This window comes from Neovison vison, chromosome 9 (assembly GCF_020171115.1).
Source record: "Neovison vison isolate M4711 chromosome 9, ASM_NN_V1, whole genome shotgun sequence".
Taxonomy (NCBI): domain Eukaryota; kingdom Metazoa; phylum Chordata; class Mammalia; order Carnivora; family Mustelidae; genus Neogale; species Neogale vison.
Window position 1 is genome coordinate 21,413,741 of NC_058099.1, and position 18,298 is coordinate 21,432,038.

At 35.0% G+C, this 18,298-nt stretch overlaps 1 protein-coding gene across 1 annotated transcript in view; it reads left to right on the forward strand.

Annotated features, from left to right (window-relative positions):
• Positions 1-18,298, forward strand: part of SHOC1 (shortage in chiasmata 1) — a 77,901-nt gene that overhangs the window by 48,143 nt on the left and 11,460 nt on the right. The window contains exons 17-23 of the mRNA XM_044264258.1: positions 663-735; positions 5,884-5,956; positions 7,511-7,689; positions 9,371-9,488; positions 10,336-10,447; positions 12,197-12,318; positions 16,417-16,510. Coding sequence (XP_044120193.1) covers positions 663-735; positions 5,884-5,956; positions 7,511-7,689; positions 9,371-9,488; positions 10,336-10,447; positions 12,197-12,318; positions 16,417-16,510 — 771 coding nt within the window. The remainder of the gene's footprint in view (positions 1-662; positions 736-5,883; positions 5,957-7,510; positions 7,690-9,370; positions 9,489-10,335; positions 10,448-12,196; positions 12,319-16,416; positions 16,511-18,298) is intronic.

Below are 18,298 nucleotides of genomic sequence, written 5' to 3' on the forward strand. Positions count from 1 at the left end.
TCCACCCTACCTCAAGCATATGAAGGTTTCATTGATAAAGACTTACGAGGAAAGACTTTCTTAAATGCTTTCAAGCTGAAAAACATTTCAAATGCTTTACGCTAAATCTGGATAAATTTGGCCTTTTTCTTCCTTTTTTTTTCTTTGTCCCTCCTGTGTCTTTGTCTCCAGCTCTGTGGTTACTTAGATAACTTGCTTGTCATTAAAATAAAGTAAAATAATCAGTAAGAAACTTAAAAATTGTAATTTATTTGTTGTACTCTCCCCGTACTCAACCAAAAAAAAAAAAAAAAAACCTATAATGATAACTAGGAAAGTATAGCAATAAATCATTGTTTTTTTCCCACTAGCTCAAACTTGTTTGGTTTGAATTTAACACAAACAGTGCTGGTAAAAACAATTTATGTATACAGTCACCCTAATGGGAGTATATGAATGCTAAGAATGCCCACTCCAGAATATTTTTTAATTGATATTTGATCTTACCAGAATTTATTCCTTTGCATTTAAGCACTGATATCTTTTACAGCACAAATATTTACTTGGTAATCTTTTTATCAATAGTTTCATGTAAGCATTGAAACTTGTTATTTTATCACAGTAGCAAAAATATGAAAAAGAATAATTATTCAGATATATATGAAATTCTTGTTTTTGATCAGGTGCTGATTATAATAAGAATGGACTCAGATGGTGAAAAACATTTACTCATTAAAATCCTTAACAAAATGGAAGGTAGGGTGTTTTAAATTATGCCTCATTTGATAACAGATGTTTGAAACATATGAAAATGTAGTGATCTAAGTTTTTAAATTAAGATATAATAACATAAAATTCATTCTTTAAAAGTATATAACTCAATGGAATCTAACCAGTTTTTAAATAAATCTGGACTTTAAGTCTGCAATATAAATATACTATAATGTACTTATATGTACATGATATATACTTTTGTGTTTATTACTATTATCAGTTGATACCTTTTATTGATTGTCCAATAGTTGCTAAACAATTCTGTATACTTACAATGACTGTGTAAATCAGTTTTACAAAGAAAAAAGCTAAAGTTCATAGAGGTAACATGCCGCACATCACTTACATATCTTACACATACACACATATCTTATATATACACACACACATATATACATATATACACACACACGTATATATATCATATATAAGAGGGAGAGAATTATCAGCTTCTATATGTATACACACACACACACATATATACACATACATACATACCAATCATAGGATTGAAAGGGCCATTTCTTGCTTTCCATTATCCTTTCCAAAACATTATTTCTCAGGGCACCTGGGTGGCTCTGTCATTAAGCATCTGCCTTCGCCTCAGGTCATGATCCCAGGGTTCTGGGATCAAGCACCTCATTGGGCTCCCTGCTCAGTGGGAAGCCTGCTTCTCCCTCTCCCACTCCTCCTGTTGTGCTCTCTCTCTCTTTCTCTCTCAAATAAATACATAAAACCTTGAAAAAAAACCAACAACATTATTTCTCTATCATCTGAGGCTATGCCATATTACCACAGCATTGTCTTGCTATCATCTAGTAATGACCCACACATTCCCGGACAGTTGCACACCTGGTTCATGGTATTCTTTCCACTCCTAGTCCTGCCATTATCCTAGGTGTCTTTAATGTGAATGGCTCATTCAACACCTTGTTGTTTGTACAAGGTCAACACCTTGACCTTGTAGTTTCATTGACCTCCACAGGAGTAATAGTATTCAACTTTTGGTTATGCCATCAACCTTTAATAATGCAGAATTCTGAACTTTAAATTCTGATACATTGCTCTCTGTCCACAACTATCTTACCTCTTCCATGATGTTCAGCAACTTAGAGCTCTGTAATCAGTCAACTCCTTTCTTGTAATCAATTAACTCCTCAGCATTTTTCTCTTTCCAGACTTGGTGATGTGCCCATGACTTTAATCAATCTTGTCCTTCTGCTGTACCTTCCGTTTACTCTCAGCTCTGAATCCATCAAGATATTTAACCCCCTGCTCCTATACACGAGTTCCTGAGCATTATCAGAGAAAATCAGATAGTTTAATACCACTACAGACTTAACTTCTCTGATATTTAATGGTCTCTTAATACTTAATAACCTTTCATCTTACAACCTACCATCTACAAACTTACCTTCATTTCTTCTATTCTTTTATCTTTTCCTTTCTTTGTAAAGGAGGTGAACATCCTCCTTTTGAAAACCAGTTTTTCACTTTTGCTTTGGATCCCATGGCTTCTTGCATCAGTGTTCCTCCATCAGTTATTTTCTTGCCCAACCTTCCTCTCCAAAGACTCTTCCTTAATCTTTAAGCCCTCCAGTATTAAAAATAAAATACCAGGGATGCCTGGGTGGCTTTGAGCGTCTGCCTTCAGCTCGGGTCATGATCCCACGATCCTAGGATCGAGCTCTGCTTCAGGTTCCCTGCTTGGTGGGAAGCCTGCTTCTCCCTATCCCTATCTCCCTATCCCTCTGCTGGTGTTCCCTCTCTCCCTGTGTGTCTCTCTCTGTCAAATAAATAAATAAAATCTTAAAATAAAATAAAATACCACCCTCAACCTATGTCACCCTTTATTTACTAAAGTAACCTTTATTTACTATTTCTCTGCCACCCTTTATTTACTATTTCTCTGCCCTCCATACCATCTCCAAATATACCTTTGCTGTAACCCTACTGTTATGCCCAAGTTTTCGTGTCCGAGAGACCACCAAGGAGCCAACACCGATGCAATCACACGAGGTTTTATTTGACAAGCTTAAGCTTGGGCCCAAGTATACCCGACACAGGAGAGTAGGGACTTGGACCCCGGACGGGATTACAGTCAGAGGTTTTTAAAGGCAGAGTGGGGGTGGACTTGGCAGTAGATAATTGGGCCATGACTGCTGGCTCAGCAGTAGGTGAGGACAAAGGGGATGTTCAGAAGGTCTATCAGGGTAAAAAAGACTGTCAGGGTATTGGAGGCCTGGTTATTATCAAGTTAAGGCAGTTTCTCCCTTTGATGAGGCACTAACATGACAACAATTGGGAGTTTCCTGGTGGAATGTCACATTTCTCCTATCAAGCGTTCTTGTTAGTGAGATTTAGGTTTAACTTTGCATTTTCTTCCGCTTCAGCCTCCTTCAGTTTTATGGAGGGGAGGGCGATGTTAGGGCTAGACTGGAGGTGGATACAGCCTTGTTTTTCTTGGCCTCCACACCTACCAAGCTGTTTATCATGCTGTTTCCTATATTATGCTTCCTGTTCCTGCTATCAGAATGTTCTTCTCCCTTCTTTAGCAGCTAACTCCTACACAACCTTTAAAAATTAGTTAAAACATTTGTTCAGGAAGCCTTGATTTAAATGCTTTCCCCTGTGCTCTTAGTGAATTATGTGCAATTTTTAAGGCACTACTTGCCATTCTAGGCTATAACAACTGATTCTATTTTCTCTTCCTTACTAGCATGTCACCTTCTGGAGGGTAAGGACCATGCCCTAATTTGTATTCCCAGCACCCACAGAAATGTCTGGAATATAGAAGGAACTTAATAAAAATGAATTGAATAACTGAACTAATGAATGCCTCTCTATATACATAGTAGACTGAGACTAGTGAAAAAAATTGAACTGAATTATATACAAATATTATAAATGTCAGCTTATCAGTGCTCTTGGTAAAATTAACTTTTAAATTATAGTAATATAAGAATGGAAGTCTCTTTCCAATAGAACTTTATAAGGTGCTATTTCTAGAGTCCAAATTTGCAAGCTTGGGTCTTATTATTTCATCCAGGTTTCCTGTCCTGGGAAGATGAGGTCTTACCCACCAAATTCACAATATTTTACTAGTACCAAAAATGTTAAAAGTAGTAGTTGACAGTTGGTGAGGCTTGAACTTGACACACGTGTCTGGAATCGGGGTAACTGAAAACATTTTTTTTAATTAGGAAAGTGCTAAGCAATGTAGCATTATGAAACAAAGGGATTTAGGTTACTGAAGTAATACTTTTGTAAAGAGTCTGAGGAAATATTCCTGCCCCATAGAGAAGATTACTTAAACCTACTTAATGGGGCACCTTTTCTTTTGGTGTACTTAAGACACATGGACAAACTATTATTGTATGTATCACTTCTTTACTAATAGGCTGTTATTGGGCTATTAATAGGCTATTAATAGTATTAATAATATCAGTAATAGAAATTATTGTGTTTCTTTTGGCTTTGGGGATTATATCATCACTACTCTGCTATTTTTTTCAAAAAGGTTTACTGACACAAAAATATTTTACTCCTTAAGCTGAAAAAATGTTTTTTCTATCTTTTTAATGAGCAGCTATCCTCTATGTCTAGGAGTGAGGCCTTCTTTTTCTGTCTAGTGTTAGCAAGTAGAAATGTGGTTTCATCTTCTCTGTGCTTGCAAGATCCTAGAAATGCTTTTAGCAAGTAATCTGCTTTAAGATTATAGCTAAGACAAATCAGCTAAAGAGATTAGGTTTTAAATAGTTTGAGTTTGGGGTGTCTGGCTGGCTCAGTGGGTGGACCATGCAACTCTTGATCTCAACATTGTGAGTTTGAACCCCACGTTGGTTGTAGAGACTGCCTAAAAATAAAATCTTTTAAAATAATAATAACAGGGGCGCCTGGGTGGCTCAGTGGGTTAAGCTGCTGCCTTCGGCTCAGGTCATGATCTCAGGGTCCTGGGATCGAGTCCTGCATCAGGCTCTCTGCTCAGCAGGGAGCCTGCTTCTCTCTCTCTCTGCCTGCCTCTCCATCTACTTGTGATTTCTCTCTGTCAAATAAATAAATAAAATCTTTAAAAAAAAAATAAAAATAAAAATAAAAAAAATAAAATAATAATAACAATATGACTTTTTAAAATTTATATAAAAAGAGAAGTACTACTCATCCTCTTCTTATTGCTACCAAAACTATTGACATATCAAGCCAAGTAAACATAAAATTATTAAGTATTACTCTGTCATTATTATCACATCATGCCTTTGTCAACCTTACAACTGACAAAAATACACCAATAGAGTGTAAAATTTACTTTAACTAGAATTAGCTATTCTTAAACCAATGATGTCTACCAAAAATAAACTGTATTGTGGCTACAGAATTTTTAAAAATTCATTTTATTTTGCTAAAAAATCAGTAACATAAGAAACTTAAATTATGATTAAGAAACAGAAGTAAGGGGTGGCTGGGTTGCTCAGTGGGTTAAGCCTCTGCCTTTGGCTCTGGTCATAGTCCCGGGGTCCTGGGATCGAGCCCCGAGTTGGGCTCTCTGCTCAACAGGATGCCTGCTTCCCTCCCTCTCTCTCTGCCTACTTGTGATCTCTCTCTCTGTCAAATAAATAAATAATCGTAAAAAAAAAGAAGAAGAAGCAGAAGCAGAAGTGAATCTAAGGAGCAGATGGCACCCAATAGGACTTCTGCTTCTTATACAGAAAAAAGGGAAAAGGGACATCAAAATTAGTCTCTTGCTATTTAGTTACATACTTAAATTTTTGACTAGAGAAAGATGGTAAAATCAACCAGGGTTTTTAGCAAAGTAAAATGCACAAAATGAATGAGTGTTTAATTTGGCTACTTTAAAATTAAGACTTTGATACATTTTATTATTTTACATAATAAACTCAGAATTTCATGCTTGTACGTAAAAAACATACACACACAACAGAAATATTGCCCAAGCTTCAAACTTTCTGATACCCACAGACAGAAGAATAATTCAACAAATTGTATTTTAAGCATTCTCCTTGTTCAAGGCCTTTATCTCATTTTTTATAGTAATGAGATATATAACAGCTAAAAATTATATATGAACAAAACACTGAAAAACACTTTTATTACTTTTTTTTCCCCCAACAGGTTTAACATTGACTGTCTTACATTCAAACAACAAAAGGAAAGATTTTCTGGAATCTGAAGGTGTTTTAAATGGGTAAAAATGTATTTCTTCACCTATGGGGAATAAGCATACCAGTTCCATAGGAAAAGCACAATTTCTCCTGGAATTTAACTTTTTAAAAGGTTCAAAATCAGTGTGTCTCTCCTCTTCCTGAAAAGTGTTTTACATTAGAATACTTCAACTCCGGTCATTGCTTTGTGTGTTATATATTATTGTTGTCCAGAATTTTAGTTTAATCTTGCTTTAATGTTCCCCACTTATCATTATCAGTGTTACTGTTAGTACAGGAAGTACCGGTTTAGATCATGTTTATACCAGTTTGGGGGGGTTTGCTTAGCATTGTTTCTTTTTTTTCTAAGTTTGCATAGCATTGTTTCTTTTATCTTCTTCCTTTCTTTTTTTTCTAAGTTTGCTTAGCATTGTTTCTTTTATCTTCTTCCTTTCTTTTGAGTTCTCCTTCTTCCTAAAGTACATTCTTTAGAAATTCTCTTGGTGAAAGCATGCTAATAATAATATTTAGTGTTGACTTATCTAAAAATATTTTTATTTTGCCTTATTTTATGTAGAAATTTTTATTGCTAATATTGGGAGCCAGATAACAAAAAGAGAAGTTGTAAGTCAAATAGAAGCCCATAAAAAATTTAACTTGGGTCTGCTATCTATCTAGATTGCTTTACATAGAAAGCAACAGTAGAGAATTTTCATTACAATAAGTGCTATTATATGGAATTTGAAGATAGGAAAGATAAAGTTATGATATTTAAGTATCTGTTTTTTGTCATTGCTAAATCACCTATGAAGCTCATTAAGAAAAAGAAAAATCATTTCAAAGTTGTCAGGTAATATTCTATTATGTAGATCCTCAAAGATGAAACCTTACATGTATAAAAAATGGATTCTCATAGAGTGACTTGTCTGTTATTGGTAGGACTCAGTTAATAAAATTAGGATCCTTTGCATTTGAGAATGTGAAATAGTCAACAGTTTTTTAGGTCCGGTTTTTTAAAGAAATGTATGCCCATAGGGGCACCTGGCTGGCTCAGTTGAAAGAGCACACAACTCCTGATCTCAGGGTTGTGAGTTTGAGCCCCACATTGGGTGTAGAGATTACTTAAAAAATAAAATCTTAAAAGGGGCACCTGGGGGCTTATTCAGTTAAACAGCTGCCTTTGGCTCAGTCATAATTCCAGGGTCCTGGGATCAAATTCCACGTCATCATCATCATTGTCATCATCATCTTTATCATCATCATACTCATTGTAGGGCTCCCTGGTCAGTGAGGAGCCTGCTTCTCCCTCTGTCCCTCCCCCACTTGGGCTGCTCTAGCTCTAGAATAAATAAATAAAATCTTTTTTTAAATCTTTAAACTTTAATTTAAAAAAAAATATGTATGACCATCAATAAGAAAGATAAAAAGGAATTAGCACAACTGGAGAACAAATCAACAGAAAATACACCAGTGCCTTTCCAGCATAAGCAAGTATAAACTAGAGAAGAATAAAATAGCCAAAACAATCATCTTTTGACCTTTCAAGTAAATAATGACACGAGTATAATTCCATTTTCTTGGCTTTATTTTGTCTTCAGTAAAAGTTCCTGTGTAGTTGTGCATAATCAATATATTGGATCAGATTTCCCTTGGAGTAACTTCTCATTTGTGGTGGAATATAATTTTGTAGAAAACTCCTGTTGGACTAAACACTGCAAGAAATTGAATATTCCTCACAAGGTCTTCAAAGTGATTCTTCCAGACACAGTTTTACAGAGTAAGGATATAAACTAAAATCCTTTTGTTGTAGTAGAATGGAAATGGTCTGTTTTCTGCTTCTGGTCTGTGGAAAGAGAATGAGCAATGGCATTAGGGAACTTGAGTTCAAGCTCTAACCTCAGCACTCCATGTGACCTTGGGCCAGTTCCTTACCCCTTACCCTATTTTGCTCATTTGTAAAGTAAGCTTTACTGGTTATATTTGTCATCATCCCTTTACCTGCTAAATTTTACTTATTATAGCACAACTTATTACAATTATATCTAATCTCCAACTGATACTTCTATGCAATAGTATTTTTTTATTGACTTTTAAGGGAAAATTCTGTTGTAGTAGATTGGCTGATTCAGAAAACTTAATGTGTAAAAAAAAGATTATACACAAACACTTCAAAAAGAATTTAAATCTCTTTTGGCTTCTTTGTATTTCTCAGCAACATTTCATATGACTCAGGTTGTGAATTCTCACATCCATTAAATTAAAAGCCTATACAAATTTAGGCCCAGTGCAAGCCTTTCAATACTTGCCATAAGTTATTTTCTGTTCACCTCAAGTCTGAGTGGGAAGTTTGAATTCTGAGATACTCCATTTCAATGCTAAAAGTAGAGTCACCATAATGATTACTTTGGAATCTTTGATATATAGAATTAAATGTTGGGGCGCCTGGGTGGCTCAGTCGTTAAGCGACTGCCTTCGGCTCAGGTCATGATCTCAGGGTCCTGGGGTCGAGCCCCCGCATCGGTCTCTCTGCTCAGTGGGGAGCCCGCTTCCCCCTCTCTCTCTGCCTGCTGCTCTGCCTGCTTGTGATCTCTCTCTGTCCTGTCAAATAAATAAAATCTTTAAAAAAAATTAAATGTTAAATTGATTAAGTGAGGGCCCCCAAAAAGATAAAAGATAAATATCCTAGTTTATATGTAGAGACTTCTTCCATTCTCTCAAAGATGAACTTAATTGATTCAACCAATTCCTTATTTGGAGCATTTATAAATCTTCAATTTTCAACTATTATACTATAAGATTTATAGTAGCTTATATATTTTATTTATTTTTATATACTTGTTCTAAGAAGTAAAATGAGTTGCCAGGTCAAAGGTATATACACATTTATATATTGCCAAATAGCCTTCCAGAAATGCTATCTCAATTCATATTTGTACAGAAAGTATAAGAGAATCCTTTCCCCAGTATCTTTACTGTAAGTAGGTATTATTATTCTTTTGAATCTTTGACAGAATTATAGGCATAAAATATTATATTATATATGTTATATATAATATATATGTTATATTATAGTTAATTAATTACAGATGATGCCTTTGATTATCCATGTCTTTTCAGATGTGACTTGATCTTGTATAGCCATTCTTTTGTAAATTGCCTATTAATGTTCTTTGTCCATTTATCCGTTGATGTATTTATATTTTCCTGTTAATGTATCATATAGTAGTTTTAGTAAATTCTGTTAATACTGTTTTATTTTTAGGTAGTAGGATAACATGTGGTTTTTATTTTATTCTTCAGACCTTTCTTTATTCTGATTTCTGATTTTTTACAATGACTATGTTTTATTTTTGTACTACTCCTTGAACATACACTTGCTATTCTCATGTTAAGTAAAAAAGAGAAAGAGATGAAGGATGAGAAAAAAGAGAAGTATTTATAAACTTTCTCTTATTCAGGAAGCACCTTGCTGGATAGTTTTGGTGGATTTCTTCTGGAAATTCAGATTCCTTATGTGTTTTTTGCATCTGAAGGACTTCTTAATACTCAAGAAATACTTCAGTTGCTAGAATCCAAGTAAGTTATTGACTTCATAACTTTAACAAAGGTATATATATCCTAAATGGCTAAACACTGCTATATATGTGACATATTTCTCCCTGATTGAAGTTGCAATTATATCACATAGAAATAGTTTTCCAGAGAGTTTATGTCAAGTCACACTTCTCTCCCTGTAGTATATATCATAGTTACTGAATATTATCTGTTTTAGCAATATATATCAATCTTGTGAAAAAAATATTTCATTATTGTCTAAATTTATATCTTAATTTAATTCTTTTGTTATCAGCAAATATGAACACTTTATGTGTTTTTTCCCCTGAAAATTTTATGATCATATCTTTTGGTCATTGATAATACTGAAAATGAGTATTCCTATTTAGAGGGCTTTAAATATTGCATGGGAAATAGAACTATGATGTTCTAAATGAAGTACATAAGGCAATGCACATCTCAACTAATTTGTCACATATACTGAATAAATCTTAATTTTATTCCTCAAATTTGTAAAGTGGAATAAATTGATGTATGAAAAAGCACAGAAGTTCAAATAATTTAGTATGCAGGGGGACAATACAACTTTTCTTAAAGAATTTTTCGGGACGCCTGGGTGGCTCAGTTGGTTGAGCAGCTGCCTTCGGCCCAGGTCGTGATCCTGGAGTCCTGGGATGGAGTCCCACATCGGGCTCCTTGCTCGGCAGGGAGCCTGCTTCTCCCTCTGCCTCTGCCTGCCTCTCTGCCTGTGCTCGCTCTCTCTCCCTCTCTCTCTGACAAATAAATAAATAAAATCTTTAAAAAAAAAAAAAAAAAGAATTTTTCTTAGCCATTTTATTATGTCACCCCAAAATATGGATTTTTACAGGTATAATATCACACTAGTGGAGAGATGCTGCAGTGAGTCATTGAAACTCTTTGGAGGTACAGAGTGTTATGTAGTGGTGACAGTTGATGAACACACTGCCATAATTTTGCAGGTAAAATTATACAGTAAAAAGCATAAATTAAATATAGTACAGCGTATTTGACCATGTAATTTAGTATTAGCTTTACTATAGAGAGCTTAACTATAATCCATTAGTGTTTTCTTCCAAAAGTTTGCAAATGGACAAGTATTAAAATCATCACTATGGAAAATGACTATTATCAAGCTTGTTTAATGTCTTACAATTTTTAGCATACTTTAAGAAGACAAAGCAAATATGGAATCTTTAATGTTATATATTGACCTATTTTAAAATATATTTATAAAATAATTACAGTGTTGAAAACCTTAAAAGTCAAATCCTAGCCACTATGTTTCTTAAAAGGTGGCAGTAAATTAGTGCATGTTTAGTAATACGGGATTTCCTCTAAGGTAAGTGGGGATTGTTTGCAAGTAAGCCAGTTTGAAAAAAAAAGAAAAAAGAATTCTCTTTAAAAAAAAATCCCTATAGTTTAGAATTTAAGATGTGCAAATTCTTGACTAAATCTCCCTGATATGTTTGCTTGATTGGAGTACAAATTACAAAGAAATTCAGTAGGGTGGAAATGGGGAGCAGAAACCAAGTTTGAAGGGATGGAATATAAATTAAGGCAAATATGGTAAGGTAGAAGTCTGGTCATGAACAAATGTTAACAGTATAAGAATTATATAATAGAAACACAAAGCTCTGTTAGAGGGTTACTTAAGAGTTACTATGTCTTGTATATTTAAAGCTTTTTAAAAAGATTTTATTTATTTGAGAGAGAGAAGGTGGGAACGAGAGAGCACAAGCAGGGGGGCATCAGAGGGAGAGGGAGAAGCAGGTGTCTGCCTGAGCAGGGAGCCCAATATGGGGCCCTGTCCCAGGACCTGGGATCATGACCTGAGCCAAAGGCAGATGCTTAACCGGGTAAGTTACCCAGGTGCCCCTAAAGTTTTTTTAAAAAACAATTATTTAGGGCAAAATATCATTTGGGAAACTTTTAATTTTATTTTATTATTTTTTTAAAGATTTTATTTATTTATTTGTCAGAGCAAGAGAGAGTACGTGCACAAGCAGGCAGAGAAGCAGGCTCCCTGCTGAGCAAGGAGCCTGATTCGAGACTGGATCCTAGGATGCTGGGATCATGACCTGAGCCCAAGGCAGAGGCTCAACTGACTGAGCCACCCAGGCATCCCGAAAATTTTAATTTTAGTTCATAGTTACATGATTTAATGTTAGAGTAAGACACTTCCTGAATCATTCACTCTATCAAAAATTAATTGTATCGGGGCGCCTGGGTGGCTCAGTGGGTTAAGCCACTGCCTTCGGCTCAGGTCATGGTCTCGGGGTCCCGGGATTGAGTCCTGCATCGGGCTCTCTGCTCAGCAGGGAGCCTGCTTCCTCCTCTCTCTCTCTCTGCCTCTCTGCCTACTTGTGATCTCTGTCTATCAAATAAATAAATAAAATCTTTAAAAAAAATTAATTGTATCAAGTGTGTAAACCTGGTGATTCACAGACCTGTACCCTTGGGCTAATAATGCATTGTATGTTAGTAAAAAATAAAAAATTAAAAAATAATTGATTGTAGACCCAAGTTAGGCTCCATGCAGCCTGCTTAAGGTTTGCTAAGATTGGGGCACATGGGTGCCCCAATATAGTGATATATATATATATATATATATAATTTAATATATATTAGATTATTGAAATATGGTAATAATAATTTCATAACAACTGTTCAACCTAGTGAATCTTTTAATTTTATTTATTTTCTGGTAGGACCTAGAAGAATTGAACTGTGAGAAGGCATCAGATAATATCATTATGAGATTGATGGCATTATCATTCCAGTACAGCTATTGTTGGATAATCTTGTATAACAAAAAAACATTAAACGCAGAGTAAGTAAACATTTTTTCATCCACAGTCACATTTTATTTCTTAAGTTATTTGGTCCTCCTCTTTGAATAAAAGTAGCTATGCAAATTTTCCACTTGCTTATCTAGTTTGCATTGAGTCAGGGATCTTCGAGGTGGAGGTGTGCCCATAGGGAAACAAATCAGGGGAAAAAATGAAAGGAAAACAAATCAGAACTTTGGAGATGATATATTTCTGGGGGACATTCTGTACAAATCATCCTCCTCTAGTTCACTAAGAGTTGCTGCTTTAAGTGTTTCACTTTTTATTACTTTTAGTTCTGACTTGTCTGTTAAAAAATGCCATTCTTAAATCACTTCTCTCTAAATGCTTATTAAGTTTACCAACTAAATAGCACCTTGCTATTCTTTCTTTCATTGACATGCTTAACTTAAAAATTACAAAAAATCCATGCCAAGACACTGGCTCAAGTTATCATTATATGTCCCTTCTTTCATTCATCTCAAAATTTTATGAACTCACAGCTTCACCTCCTTTTTTTATTCTCTGCAGTCCGGCTTTTTTCCTACGTCTATACTAATCTGTCTCTCAGTGTCACTTCCACCTCCAAAAGTATTTTTATCTTTCTCTGCTTTACAGTATTGAAGACTGTTGTCAGTGCTTCCTTATCTGAAGCTCTTCAGTCTTATGACACTTCAGTTTTGATCTTCTCTTTAACCACTTTCTCTATCTTTACCTCTTCTTCTTCCTTGTCCCAGTCTCCACAGATATATCTGAATTCTCTTCTTTCTTCTATTCAATCCATTAGAAACCTTATTCATTGCCATAGCTTCAATTAGCATTTTTCTGCCTATAATAATTATATTTATATCTGCAGCTGCAGTCTCTCTTTGAAATTGCTGACATCTCTCTAATTTTCTATTAAATATTTCCACCCTAATATTTTATAGATTCTCAAACTTAACATGTTCCAGGGTGAGTTCATTATATTTTCTATCCCTTCTGAAGCAGTATCTCCTCTTTTTTGCCCTTTGACTATTTATGACTTGTCTTTCTTTTAGTCACCTAAGTTAGAAAACATATCTTATGGATGTAACCAATAGTCTCTTTTTTATCTATCCCCTCTCTCCATTTATATTACCAGCATCTTGGTTCAGATCTTATGTGGACTGTTAACACAGACTACCAACTGTTTTCCCACCTCATAGCTCTCTATGTTACTCTCCATAATCTGTCTTACATTTGATTACTATTTCAAAAATCAAGCTCTTATTATTTCACTCTGATAAGAAGCCTTCACTGACTTCCCTATTATCTACTGAATACATACATACTATTCACCCTAATATTCAAAATCTTCAAAATATAATCCTGACCTATATTTTCAGGCTTAATTTTCACTGTTTTCCATTTCAACCAGAAGGATTGCTTATTGGTTCAAAAATATGGTCCTTTGTTGCTTCTACTTTTGCTGATATATTTCTCTCTTTCTACAATATTCTCTATCTCCTCCAACTATTTCATCTGGTAAATCATGCCTATTTTTCAAAACCTATCCCCAAATACCACTTTTTCTATTCTATCTTTCTTTAATACCCCCATCTCATGCACACAAATAGATAGTTAATTGTGACCTCTCCATCCTTTGGACTCCTTAGCTCTCTATCTTTTCCTCATCTTTGATATTTATCACATTTTGCTTTGTATTACCATTTTGGAGTACTTGCCCCATGGCACTGCACATTGTTTCATATAGTAGATACTTGGTAAATATTCCTTGACCAAATGAATGGATCTTTCCTACTAAATTGCAAACTGGTCCCCCCCCCTTTTTTTTAACATCTCTACAGTATTTCATTACACCCACCACATCACTCATGGTATAAGTTTTTAAAATATTATTTATTCTGCCATGCCTTGGTGGCACAGCTGGTTAAGCTTCTTCCTTCGGCTCAGATCACCATCCTGAGGTCCTGCAATCAAGCCCTGTGTCATGCTCCCTGCTCCGCATGGAGTCTGCTTCTCCCTCTCCCTCTGTCCCTCCTCCTGCTTGTGCTCTCTCTCTCTCTCTCAAAATAAAGTCTTTAAGAATATATTATTTAGTTAGAAGGTATAGAAAAAGAAGGTATAGAGATAGGTATAGAGAAGGTATAGAGATCTTTCCTTATTTGACATTGCATTTGTGATTTCTTTTCCTTTACTGACTTTCCAATCAGTACACAGCTCCAATATACAAGCTCTTTGTATACAATTATTATTATGGGGGGAGCATAACTACAAATTAAAATTTAAGAATCCAAACACCTTGGTTCTTATTTCTTTTTCTAATAACAATAACATCTAGCAAATCATTTAACCTTGCTTTTCTTACTACCAAAATTGAAAAATAAAAATAATAATTTAGGTCTAAAAATCTTCATTTTGAATATTAGTAAAGGCTGTATAGCATTTTAAGCTTGGAACTTACTTGTGAAGCATTTAACTTTTTCAAGATCTTGGAAGTATCTTATAGATAAAACTGTTTAGGAAAAAAATTTAGGTTGTTTTTAGATTGCTAGTCACTTATATTCCAGAGGTATAATTGAAGTACAGACAAAAAGAGGGTTCACACTTATTTTTACCCAGATTTTCATGGGAAAAAAACCCAGTTATGTAACAGTCTGAGATAGTTTGATGTTCAGGATATGAAGAGTTATTTATTTACAATAAGATATTATTATAAAATGTAGCTATTTTCAGACTTCTAGGTTTCTCAGTTCCATATTTTTAGATATATAAAATGTTTAAGAAATATCTTAATCAACTGACCAAATGAGGAAAATTCAACATACAAAATAAAATTGCTTGAATTACCTTCGTAGTTCATGCCATTTGTTCTTGTTTAAGAAAATGTGTTAGGAGTCCCCAAGACTATCCCCATTTTTGATGATTTGGTAAAAGGATTCACTGGACTCAGCCTTACTTGTACTCATGACTATGATTTATTATAATAAATTGTTACCAAACAAAATCAGCAAAGGGAAAAAGTGCATGGAACAAAATCCAGAGGAAGCCAGGACGCTTCCAGGAATCTTCTCCTAGTAGAATCACACAGAATATGCTTAATTTCCACAGGAAAGAGTTGTGACAACACTTGTAAAGTGTTGCGTACCAGGGAAACTCACTAGACACTCAAACCCCAGGGCTTTCGCTAAGGATTGATCATGTAGACACTCTCTGCCTAGCACATATTAAAATTCTAGACTCCCAAGAAGAAAAGCAGGTGTTTAGCAGAAACCACATTGTTTGTACAAACAGTTTAAGCACAGTAAGCCACGCTAGTCAGCCACTCTTATGGAAAAAGCTAACCCGAGGAAAAAAACCAGCAGGGGAAAGGAGAGCCAAGAAATTAAGGAGACCTTGTCTTGATGACATCGTTTGAGTCCCTGGATCCAATAATGTCTTCTCCTGGACTTCCTAGTAATGTGAACCAATAAATTTCCTTTTTGCTGCTTAGGGTACTTAAAGTAGATAAAGTGAGTAGCTCAAGGCAGATAGCTCAAGACTCACATATGATCTGCTTAATACCCAAAGGGGGGAAAAAGGAGTGTTCTTTTCATTGATACGATTGACATACCAGATTGTGTAAGTTTAAGGTCTACAACATGCTGATTTGATACATTTATGTATTATAATATGATTATCATTGTAGGTTTAGCTAACACCTCTATCACATCACATAATGATCATTTTAAAAAGTGTTTTTTCGAACAGTTCAAGGAAAAGACCCAGGAAGGATTCTAGTTATCCTGCTTCTGGTCACGTGTTCCTATCTGAACCTGTTCCTTTAGCCAGGGAGATAAAGTATTTTAGTTGGGGTCAGACAGATAAACATCCCTGGAGCCAGTAAGGGTATGAGTTAAACTTCTCCCCTCAAACACACTCTCAGCATCCCCTAGATTCAACTGGATTGTTAAAGAATGGAGGTGGAAACATCTTCTTAAAAGAGTGCTGAGTCTGCCACAAAGTTTTACCTTAGTCACATTATTCTTATAACATGAAATGTGGAAAGTGAATTGAACTTCTAATAGGTACAATCAGATATCAAATGAGTATAAGTATAGTAATATAAATTTTTTTAGGTACCATCTTACAGAAAAAACACTTCATCATCTAGCACTGATTTATGCAGCTTTGGTATCATTTGGGCTAAAATCAGAAGAACTGGATGTAAAGGTATTCTTTTTTTAAATGTTTGTTTATAAGTATTTTTCGTCAACCAAAATTATACTCAAATTCAAGTGCCCAGTGCAAAGAAACATTAAAATAAACTAAAAGGTTAATATTCTTTCCATTTAAACTTCTGTTCTAGAAGAAGGGTCCCTTGGGGCACCTGGGTGGCTCAGTTGGTTGAGCATCCTGCCTTTGGTTCTGGTCATGATCCAAGGGTCCTGGGTTCAAGGCGTGTGTGGCCTCCTTGCTCAGCGGGGAGCCTGCTTCTCTTCCCTCTGTTGCTTCCCCTGCTTGTGCTCTCTCTCTCTCAATAAAATAAAATAAAATAAAATAAAATAATAAATATTAAAGCCCTTAAAAAATTTAAAGTCATATTTTATCTCTTAGTTGCTGCTTGGCAGTATATGAATAAAAGTAAAAATGCATTGATCAAATATGTTCACTTAAGAAACATATACTTTTTTTTATCTGCTGTAGTGATCCCTAATCAGTGTCCTTTCTTGGTTCTTTTTTCAATGTCCCATTATGAAATTTAGATAATCCTCCAAATTCAGGGCTCAGTCCTCTTCTGTTACCACTTTAACTCTTTCCTTAATAAATTCAAAATTCCCACAAATTTAGCTTTCATTTCTGAGTATAATCCTTAAAAATTTCTTGACTTTTTTTAAGGTCTGCACCGATATTCTGGCATTCTACTGGAAATCTCTACATGAATATCCGACAGGTGCCTCAAACAATATTATGTCCAAAACACAACTTCTCATTCTCCCCAAACTTAGTTTATGGCATTAGTACTATAACTTAATCTGTAGCTTCAATGTCTCTAGAATATGTGTCTCCATTCTACTCCTACTGCTTTTCCCCAAATTCAGACCTTCATCTCTCTTTTAGAGTTTTAAAGCAACTTCCTGACTAATCAATCTCCTTATTTCTAGTTGTCCTCCTTTGGTGCATAATATAGATTCACACCAATTACATTTCTGAAATAAAGCTGTGAACATTTCACTTCCTGAACTGTAAACTCCTGAAAGAAAGGAAACATGTTTATTTGTTTTCATGTTCCTGGCACCCAGCACAGCACCAAGTATCTAGTAGACTCTTGATAATATGTGTTATTAAATCAGATTTTCTTGCTCAAAAGACATTTTGTAGCTCCCTAATTCATTCAAAATAGAGATCAAACTCAGCTGGATTCAAACTTCATAATTTGGCCCCTAGTAATTCTTCCTTTAGCATCATTCTACTCACTATTTCCTGCATATGTCCACACTATCACAGTCAGCCAGTCCACAAACATGTCATCACACGCTGTCTCCCCCTTCCTCCTACTGCTAGCCTTTGGAGTTATATCTTTTGTTGCCCAGCTCAAACACTACCTCCATTAAGAAATGTGTCCCAAGTATGCCCTCTCAAGATAAATCTCTCCTCCCGTTCTCTTCACTTCATATCTTTATTTTAGCATGATGTATTCATTCATATGCCTTCCACTCTGGAGGGAAGAACCTTTTTGTTTGAAAATGTATAGCATCCAGCACAGTACTTTGTACCCAGTAAAAATGTTCAACAAACATCTACTGAATAGAATTAAATCAAAGCACAACCTGTTAAGAAAATTAACAAATTATCTATTTGAAATAGAATCCTAATCATTTTGACCCTGTGATGCATATTAAACATTGAAATAAATTTCTTAGAAAAGTTATCAGTGAATGGCAAATGTAAGTATATTTCCCTTACCCATTCAAGTGGGGTTTCACCACTTAACCAGCCTCTTTTCAGCTAATGGTAAGC